Raw genomic sequence first — 10,344 nt, 5'->3', positions numbered from 1 at the left:
TTCTCTCTCCTGTCCTCAACTGCTGTGCAGGTCTGTGTCTCTTCACTGCTGGGTGGAGAGAGTGTCAGTACACAAGCTCTCTTGAATCTCAGGAAAGATCAGGGACATGGCCTTCTTTCAGCATTTTTCAGTGGCTATAATTTATAATTAACTCAGCAACTGTGCTGTGGAACATTCATGGTTTCTAACTGTCCACACCTTAACTGATTAAGAAGATAATATGGTGTCTATCAATCTCATTTTTTATAATGACCCTTAGAAGTGGAATTTCCAGGTTAAATGTATATAAGATGAATTTCAGGGTCACAGATATTTCACTTGAATCCTCAGCATAGAGTTAGAGCCTGGTAGAGGAAGACTGAGTCTGCTCAAATCTCTGTGGAGATCTGAAGTCAGAGAGATGGTCCAGGCAGAGGAGCAGGACACCATAGCAGCTAGCAGGAATCATGGCTAAAAAAGGCCCAGTCCAGGCTGCCTCATCCATCAATGTGTTCTAAGGAAAGCGTCACACACTCCACAATGGACAGGAGAGAGCTGGAATGGTTTCAGAGCTCTTCCCTACATGCCTGAGGCCCCCTGTCTCACTCAGGGGAGCTCTGTTTGAGGTCAGTCTGTTACAGAGCCCAAATTGACTGAATGTTTTCCACCCAGGTGCAGATCTGAACTGCCACATATGGACTCACCATAGCTATGGAGCAGGACAGGTGTTTACAGGGAGCAGGTCAGGAGATGGGGACACTGCAGGCAGGTCAGGGTATGAAGCCTTAAATAAGAGACCAGGCCCTCACCAGGCCCAGTTTCCTCCAGCAGTAACCACACCATGCAAGAATGTGCATTAAATCTGAGTAATTGAAAGGGGTCACTCACAAAATTATATATTATAGAGATAGTTTGAAGATACAAAAGTAAATGGTAGCATCCGTAAGTAAAATGAGATGTGACCTTTAATGGATATGTGGTGTCCATTGATGTCCCCGAACCACATGCATCAGAAGGAAATAGTCTGATGAACAGAGCAATAAGGAGCACAGGCAATGGGTAAAAATCACAGCTGCTTAATAACAACAATAAAGCTGGGATACAATAAGTGCACTGGTGAATTTTATACAGTATATAATAAAGAATAAATACTGATTGTTTTTCAATTCTTCGATCAAGTTGAAGGAAAAACCACCACCAACTTCTTTTAAGTGACAAAGTTAAAGTTATCCTGAGAATGAAGCCAGACAATAATGTGTTAAAAATAATATAAATGAAAACACTGTGTTGGCTAATATTCCTACCAAACATACACAAAAGTGTTCAGCTAAATGTTTGCAAGGTTAACTCACCAGGATATTCAAAATTAACCAACATGATCAACACTGGGCTCAATCTCAGTGGTGCAAGAATGGTCCTGCTCTAACAAACTATCTGTTCCCACTGCTTTTAACATGTTGTATCTTACTATGTTTTACTATATGCGATAGTATTAAGAAAAAGTTTTATAGGCAAGGTGATAATATAGAAACCATTGTTCATTTTCTGTTAACTGGTTCTAACTATCCTGTAATTCTTTCATTCAGTTGAATGGCTTCACACTGTCTTGATATGCTTGATGCTATCGTATATGAAGTTATACTCAAATAATTTGAGGAATGAGGCAATATGGTGACTACTATTATGTTAGATTATCTGGGAGTGAAACATAATTACGTTTAAATTGTTCCATTCTGACCAGTGTTGTTCTATTACAATGTCCTCTTTTATCTCAATCTCCACCCTTTTTTAAAAATTAAACTACTTTTTATTTTTTTTTTCAATTAAAGGAAAACTAAATTTAAAAATAGCGGGATATATTATAGTAACTATTTGTTTTCCTATTAACTTGATTTGAATGCCAGTATTGCTCTCCACATCTTGTTCTGTCTGATTTTACTATATTCTATTTTGTATGATAGTATCAAGTTTGAGGGTATAGGCAACCACTTTGAAGGCAATAAGATTTATTATGATGCCCACTATAGTTTGACTATTATCTTCTTTTGAAATCTTGCAAGGTCTCCAGTGTAGGTTTTATTGGTCTTGTTATGTACTGTTTTGATCAATTCTATTATACATGATGATATAGCAACTCTTTTTAAAAATAGCAAGAGGCACAATGGTAACCATTTTTTATCATCTGATATTCTATTTTTGCATCATGTACTATGTCCATCCTTCTGTTCTAACTGACTCTGTTTTATTTAGTCATGTTAAGATTCATTCTCTTGTAAAAAATTTAATAAGAACTGTGGGAGTAAAAAAACTCAAAATGTGTAATTGTTATTGTAAAAAAGAGAGGAAAGGAAGGTGGTCTAAGGGATATAACTGCATGCTTGAGTGTGTAGGATGGAAAACCATATTACTGAGCTTTTGTTGGATCACTGAACAGAACTTTCTGCAATCTCACTGTAAGAATGTCCACTTTATATGCTTTAATTTTATAATTTGGACAACTGTTTCTAAGATGACAATATGTAACCTATTAACTGTGATTTCTTACTGTATTTTTTCTTGAAATACTGTATTACTTATACCCTTTTACTGCTTTTTAATATTTCCTTTCTTTTTTCTCTTTAATTAAAAAATAATCAAATCTGGAATGGATATCTTTTATTTATTTATTTTTTTGGCTCTGGAGACCAAACTCATGACCTCATACCTGCCAGGCAGGTGCTTAAGCCACTCAGCTAAATCCCCAGCCCACCAATGGATATCTTTTACATCTTGTCATCTTCACAGTAGTTGCCTCTTCTCTTGAACTTGATACCAGCAAGCACACCAAATGTGAATAAAATCAGTCAAGGCCAAATAACATTCAAACAATCCAGCTTCAAAGAACATCAGTCATAGAAGACAATGTAAGTAATATAGGGATTCAGTTTTAGTTAATAGGAAATTAAGGATAATTACCATGGTATAACCTGCTCATTTTGGGTTATCTCTCTGTGCCCTCAAATCTAATATGAGTAGACAGACCAGAACAAAATATAACCAAACTAAACAGAGCAACAAGACTACTGTAGCTTTTAAATCCTAATACACTTTTAACAATGTCCTCTGCCTTCTTTTTTTAGGCAATTCCTCACCTTTCTCCTTCTTAGGATACTATTATTCACTGTTCAGAGTGATATTAGTCTAGTCTCTTATGTTCCATTTCAGCATACATAAAGATAAAGGCAGCCACTACAAAGAGAATGAGAGACATTATGGTAGACATTATCGACTTCCCCAAAATCAGTCTTGAAGATCGAAAAAGCCTGCATCATCCTGTAATTATTTGATTAGTTCTATAATATTCAGTATATATTCAATGTGTGTGAAGATGGGAACAACTATTTGGAAGAAAACTAAAGACAGTAAGATAGACAGTGAACATTTCCAGTGGACTTGCTTTGAAATCTGTGTTTCCTTAACTTGTTTCCTTATGAACTGTTCTGCTCTGTTTCACCATGTTTAATCTTACCCTCTTTAAGAAAAAAAAGTGTTTAGGACATATAGGCATAATATTAACTTTTTGATGGATCTTTGAGGTGAACTGTTGACAGTGTCATTATTTGAATATCACTTTGTATGCTTTAAATTTGTAACTTGAACAACTACTTCTAAGATGACAATATGATACTAATCAACTAGTGATTTCTTATTGTTTATTTTTCTGAAATTCTGTATTATTTCTACACTTTTTTCTCTTTAAATAAACAACATTACAATTCACCAAAAAATATAAAATTTAAGTTTTAAAGACAAAATATTAAGTACATAGACACTATCCATACTTAAAAGTGAAAAGCCCATTTCAGTTTAGCATGTTTAATTACAAGATGCCATGTTGAAGCACAAAAACACTTTAAAAATCTAGAGAGGTACAAGTGATTAACTGAAAATCATAAAACATATGCAATTGAATAGAGCTCCACCTCAGATTTGTCATTTCTGGAATATCTGTGAAGAAATATTGACATCAAACTTCTGTATTGATTATTTCTTCAGTTCTCCTTGGGATTTTTAAAGTAAACTTAGATTTAAACTATCTGAACAGTGATGCTTTTCTATGCATTTAACAAGAAACATGGATTGCTATATTTCTCACATTGTCAATCCTCATAGCATCTCTGCCCAGTGAGCTCTTTCAGATATGTAACAATGATCAAGTATGCTGAGAATATTCCCATAACACATAGGATGTATCTCTTGTGTAAGTTTATTCATGTATTTCACTTACAATCTGGCTGCTGAAAGTGTCTCCACTTGCTTACATAGCCAGTGGTTCTTCCCAGTGTGAATTCTTTCATCTGTTTTGCAGTGACTATATGCGGTAAAACCTTTGCCACATTGTTATATACATAGGGTTTCTCACCAGTGTGAAGTAATTGATGTATTTTACAGTATCCATGTGTGGTGAAAGCTTTCCCACATTCTTCACATACACACAGTTTCTCAACAGTGTAAATTTTATAATGTATTGGACAATGAGCATTTCTGCTGAAACCTTTCCCACATTCCTTACATATGTAAGTTTTCTGCCCAGTGTGAAGATTTTCATGCATTATGCAATATGTACGTGTGCTGAAACCATTCTCATGATGCCTATATACACTGGTTTTATATTGAATGTGAACTTTCATGTTTCTTACAATCTCCATGTGTTTTAAAAGCTTTCCCACATTGCTTACATACATATGGTTTCTCTCCAGTGTGAATTCTTTCATGTTGCTTACAACATCCAGGTCTGGTAAAAGCTTTCCCACATTCCTTACATACATAGGGTTTCTCTCCAGTGTGAATTCTTTCATGAACCTTATAACTTGCGCGTGTGTTAAAAGCTTTCCCACATTGCTTACATACATATGGTTTCTCTCCAGTGTGAGTTCTTTCATGTACCTTACAATATCCAGGTTTGGTAAAAGCTTTCCCACATTCCTTACATACATAGGGTTTCTCTCCAGTGTGAATTCTTTCATGTTGCTTACAACGTCCAGGTCTGGTAAAAGCTTTCCCACATTGCTTACATACATAGGGTTTCTCTCCAGTGTGAATTCTTTCATGAACCTTATAATTTGCACGTGTGTTAAAAGCTTTCCCACATTGCTTACATACATATGGTTTCTCTCCAGTGTGAATTCTTTCATGTGTCTTACAAACTCCCCGTGTGTTAAAAGCTTTCCCACATTGCTTACATACATATGGTTTCTCTCCAGTGTGAGTTCTTTCATGTACCTTACAATATCCAGGTTTGGTAAAAGCTTTCCCACATTCCTTACATACATAGGGTTTCTCTCCAGTGTGAATTCTTTCATGTTGCTTAAAACGTCCAGGTCTGGTAAAAGCTTTCCCACATTCCTTACATACATAGGGTTTCTCTCCAGTGTGAATTCTTTCATGTTTCTTACAGTCTCCCCGTGTATTAAAAGCTTTCCCACATTGCTTACACACATAGGGTTTCTCTCCAGTGTGAATTCTTTCATGTATTTGACAATGAATTTTACTGCTAAAAGCTTTCCCACATTTCTTACATATATGCGATTTCTGCTCAGTGTGAAGTTTTTCATGGATTATACAATAACTACGTGTGCTGAAAGCTTTCTCACAGTGCTTACATTTATAATGTTTTTCTCCAGATTGAAGACTTTCATGTACTTGACAATAGGTACATGTTGTAAAAGCTTTCCCACACTCCTTACATATGTAGGGTTTCTCTCCTCTGTGAATTCTTTCATGTTTCTTACAAATTCCATGTGTGGTAAAACCATTCCCGCATTGCTTGCATACATAGGGTTTCCCTCCACTGCAATATTTTTCATGGATCTTAACATTGTGGTGTGTTTCTGTTTCTTTCACATTCACATTACCTTCTGCAGTACAAAGAAATACTTCTTTACACAGACTCCAAGATGTATGTCCATAAGATTTCCCTAGGTTGTCATTTCTGTAAAGAAAAAAATCACATATAGGATTTATAAGCATATTACTATGCTTTTCTTGGAGAGTTGAACAAAACTGTTTGCAGTCTCACTGTTTGAATCCCCACTTCATATGTTTCACTTTTGTATTTCATAACTATTTCTATGAGCAGCATATGTAATCATCATCTTGCGATGTCTTACTGTTTATTTTCACTTTGAAAGCAATATTATTTCTACTTATTTTTGTCTAATTTAATCTTTCCTTATATTAAATTTAAAAAAAGAAAAACTCACAGTGAAATGGGTCTCTGTGTAATGACTGCATTAATATCAAGTTCTGTTTTTAATGCCTGCTAAGAAATACTGACCATGAAGCAACAGAATAGCCTTGTAAGATATGTTGAAAACAACCATTCCCAAAAGACTGGTACACATTTGGAAATCTTAAAAATTGGTACTTTGAAATGCAGAATCTTTAGCTTCACTTTGGGCATGGGTACATATGTGTATCACATGCAGATTATTCTCATATGTTTCACTATCACAATCTCCCTTCTGTCCTTAACCTGTAGTTCCCTTTTCCATATGGTCAGTCGTACGTTTCTCTAACAACTCTGTTTAATTTCATCCCACATTTTGTATTTTTGTTTCTCATCTAAAAGAAACTCTGTGACCTTTTAGGTTTTATAGCTTAGCTATTTCACTGAATTGATGGGTGAAAGACCCATCTAATTCTTATAGCAAATGATATTATATTATTTATTTTTTGACATTATATAACACATTTTTTTCTTTTCTTGGCTGGGAATGAACAACAGGTATTAGCATAAATCTGTAGCTTTTTAAAAATCTATTTTAAGAGATTTTCACTGAACATTAAGCTGTGAAGTTTGAACTTGAATTTGCCATTCTGCAAAATCTGATTTCTAGTGTGCTGGGTTTACAACAATGCACAACCACAGAGAGTCTAATAACATTTTCCTTCTCCACAAATCCAGTGATAGATAGCTAAGATTCTTCAAGGCTTGATCTGTTATAATTTGATCTGCTTTATATATGAGTAAGAATGTATCAGTATTTTATGCAGATTTTGAGATTTGAAAAATATCCAGGACGAGTATGAGGGGATCAATGTCTAGAGACAACTGCATACTGATATTCAAAATGAGTGCACTAACAGTCCACCAGCCTACTAAGAATATTAATCAGAATCGCTGATTGTCTAGAGGATGGCTTATAAACATGAGCACAAAGTTTTATTTCAAATTCTATTGCAATCTTAGCAATTGTTAGATAATGAATGTGTTGTGTTCACATGTAAAAATGGGTAGAAAAACTGAAGGCAGAATGTCATAACTCAAAGTGTATGCCTTTCATCCACATCTATATGCAATGTCATACATTTTCATGATTTAATTCCTTCATATATACACTAGCTTATACATCTGTGGAGAATATTACTGACATTAAATTGAATAGTGCTTCATTTCTTTGGTGGTCATTTCTCTGCTGACTTACTAATTACTCAGGAACATTCCTCTCCTTGTGAGTGGGAATTACCTTAAGTATCTCCAGTAAATTTTGCCTTCTTTTTCAGCTTCCAGGATATCCCCAAGTCCTCCTGAATTGGAGACATAGAAATACCAGGACTCAGTTGAGTAATACATACAAATTAATAGATTTTTGTTTAGATTTATGATATAATGTGTCCAGGTCTGAACTATTTTTAAAAATATTTTCATATTCTTTTTAACGAAACAGCACTAATGAGAAACAAACAATATTCTGACAGCATGAGTGCCAAAAAGATTTCGTCCTTACCAATTGCAGCCATGTTCCTAAAGATTTCACCCATCACATCTCTGTAGAGGTTCTTTTGGGATGGACTCAGCAAACTCCACTCCTCATTGCTGAAGTTCACAACCACATCCTCAAAGGTCACCGCCTCCTAAAGGATCATACATATATTTCTCAAAGGAAGGTTGATACCCCAGGTTTGGGATATCTTAAATTCTCTCCTACAAATCTGAATCAAAAGCAAAGTGTGGTGGTGCATATCTATAATCCCAGCACTCAAAAGGCGAGACAGGAAGGCATCAGTGAGGTCAGGGCAATTCTAGGCACTAGGGTGTTCAAATCCAGCTGATATACATATGGAAAGCTTGTCTCAATATAACAAAACTAAACTAAACAAATAAAGGCAAACAAAACAGCTGAATGAAAACTGATTTGTTCAAATTTAAATCCATGTCTTGGTCGTTAATTTTTTGTCTATACACATTTTTGAAGACAGCAAATTTGATGCTAGATTGCAACTCACTGCTAATGTAACAGCCAAATAGGAGCACTGATTCTTGTGCTGAGTCATGGCAAGATTCCCTGTGCACTTTCTCTAAAGCAGAGCTCACAGTGAGAAGCCTGCAGGACCAGCAAACACAAAGCACAGAGGCAGATAAATATCTCATCAATTGACTGGGAAGCTAACTAAGCACTTCCACTCCCTGGTCAGCGGTGGTGGTTTGGCAGACTGCAGCCCTTCTAGGGGGAAAACCAACAGCCACTCCTGAGATGCATGCCCTGCTGGAATTTAGGACACTATGAAGCCAAGCAAGCACCACTTCTCCCTGGTAAGCAGTGGCAGTCTGGAAAACTGCAACCCTTCCAGGGGGAGAACCAGCAGCAGCTCCTGAGATCCATGCTATGTTGGAACTTAGGACGCTGTGAAACCAAACAACCAGCCTGTCTCCCTAATAAGCAATAGTGAACCTACTGATGCACCACCTAGAATCAAACATCCCACTTCCTTATCCCTCTTCTCCTGAACCTACTAATGTACCACCTAGAATCAAACATCCCACTTTCCTAACCCTCTTCTCCTACAAAATTTCTGTTCAGGGCTTCTCATTTACACCACTTAGATATGTTCATTGTAGAGAATTTCCATATTTAAACTGTCTATTAACACCCAAGCTACTAAACCAGCTCTTAATTCAGAGATGACACCTCTATTCCTTTCCATTCAGAAGGATATCACGTGTATATGTCCATGCAAATGCGTAAATTTTGGCATTTTTCGATGATAATTTAACAGGTAGCCCTTTCTGGAATTTGTCCTTCACAAATTTTTACCCTGTCCTTGATAACACTTTCATATTTGCTTCATTTTTCTCAGACTTCAAAACTCTATGGCTGTTTTCACAAACCTAGTCTGTGAGCAGGGGTGACACCTAAATAACTAAGTATGTTCAGAAATTATCTTGCAATGTTCAAGAATACACAGGAGTTCACCAGTTGTTTGGGAAGCCTTTCTCCACTGAGGCACACTACTACACATCTCTGAATTCTCAGGACCTTTGCCACTACCTGTCATGAGAATGGAAATATGAGAACATACTATAAATTTAGGAGATCACTATAAATACAAAAAAGCCCAAGTTTAAGTTGAGCCATTGTGGCTATGAGGCCCTGCATTACAGACATTAATAAACTCTGGACATTCCAGATCTGCTACTCTGAGGAAAGAGAGCATAGACCTAGCTCATTACTGCTCTACAAGCTACAAAAGCATGATAGTCAGGGTCTTCCCAAGCTCCTCCCAATGCCTAAGATGGTGGACTTACCAGGCTAGCAGTGAATTTCAAAGATGATACTTGAGTCTGCTGCTGTCATAGTGAAGCCAGGGTTCTGGTGACCCCAAATTACCCTTGCCAATGGCAAGAGGCAAAAGGGATAGTGAATGACACATGGCCAAAGCTGGAGGACCTCAGGAGCTGAAGCTAACTAAATACCTGAGGCTTCTGACAGCGAAACTACTCCTAAACCCTGGAACTGGTTTCCCCCAATCCATCCTATTTCTGGGCTCCTATCCACAACCTCACTATTCCATAGATCCAGGATCTCTCAGGTTCTTTGCTAATCAGGCCACAGGACATCAAAAGTATTAAATCAAAAATATTAAATGAGATCCAGCAAGCATTTTGCTACCACTGTTGTACTCAGAACAGGTAAATCATGCTGAGACACCAGAACAGACAGAAGTCACAGCCAGCAATGGCCCATCTCATTGGACAGTTCATATAGCGTGCCCCTTCATCACTGATTGACTCCTGCTCTATTGCCCTCCTTCTGAGTCAAGAATAAACAGAGAAAGGAACCCCTCCCTGCAAGAGAGGATCCAAAAAGATAGACTGTAGTGCAGAGACTTCTGGAGCTGCCATTCTTCTACAGTGGTGAACTCAGATCGACAGAGGTGTGTTTGTATTAAAGAGCTTTACCTCAGACTTTTAATTTTTAAATCCATTTTATTTCAAGGACAAAAGAACACATCAACTAAAATTAAATTTCAAAACATGTCAATCAGGGGGCAACAATGGTATATACATTGCACATTGTCATCCCCAGATCATTCACCCAGAGC

General features: G+C 36.8%; 1 protein-coding gene across 1 annotated transcript; it reads right to left on the bottom strand.

Annotated features, from left to right (window-relative positions):
- Window positions 1–3,820: 3,820 nt before the first annotated feature.
- LOC134475910 (zinc finger protein 791-like) lies at window positions 3,821–7,871 on the bottom strand. Its single transcript, XM_063247948.1, has 3 exons — window positions 7,749–7,871; window positions 7,488–7,548; window positions 3,821–5,950 (listed from the first exon to the last, which is right to left on the bottom strand). The coding sequence occupies exons 1-3, from the start codon at window positions 7,780–7,782 to the stop codon at window positions 4,627–4,629; spliced, it is 1,419 nt and encodes a 472-aa protein (XP_063104018.1). The 5' UTR covers window positions 7,783–7,871; the 3' UTR covers window positions 3,821–4,626.
- Window positions 7,872–10,344: the final 2,473 nt, after the last annotated feature.

Source organism: Cavia porcellus, unplaced genomic scaffold (genome assembly GCF_034190915.1).
Source record: "Cavia porcellus strain 051 isolate PalLab524CR breed Dunkin Hartley unplaced genomic scaffold, mCavPor4.1 scaffold_5, whole genome shotgun sequence".
In the NCBI taxonomy this organism is placed as follows: Eukaryota; Metazoa; Chordata; class Mammalia; order Rodentia; family Caviidae; genus Cavia; species Cavia porcellus.
Note: the sequence above shows the minus strand (reverse complement) of the source record. Positions and strands in the feature narration are given on the sequence as shown.

Excerpts from the sequence above, each read along its gene's own strand:
- LOC134475910 (XM_063247948.1), bottom strand. The coding sequence starts at position 7,782 with ATGGGTGAAATCTTTAGGAACATGGCTGCAATTG. Across the intron at positions 7,549-7,748 it reads TAGGAACATGGCTGCAATTG|GAGGACTTGGGGATATCCTG; the intron begins GTAAGGACGAAA and ends TCTCCAATTCAG. Across the intron at positions 5,951-7,487 it reads ATTTACTGGAGATACTTAAG|AAATGACAACCTAGGGAAAT; the intron begins GTAATTCCCACT and ends TTTTCTTTACAG.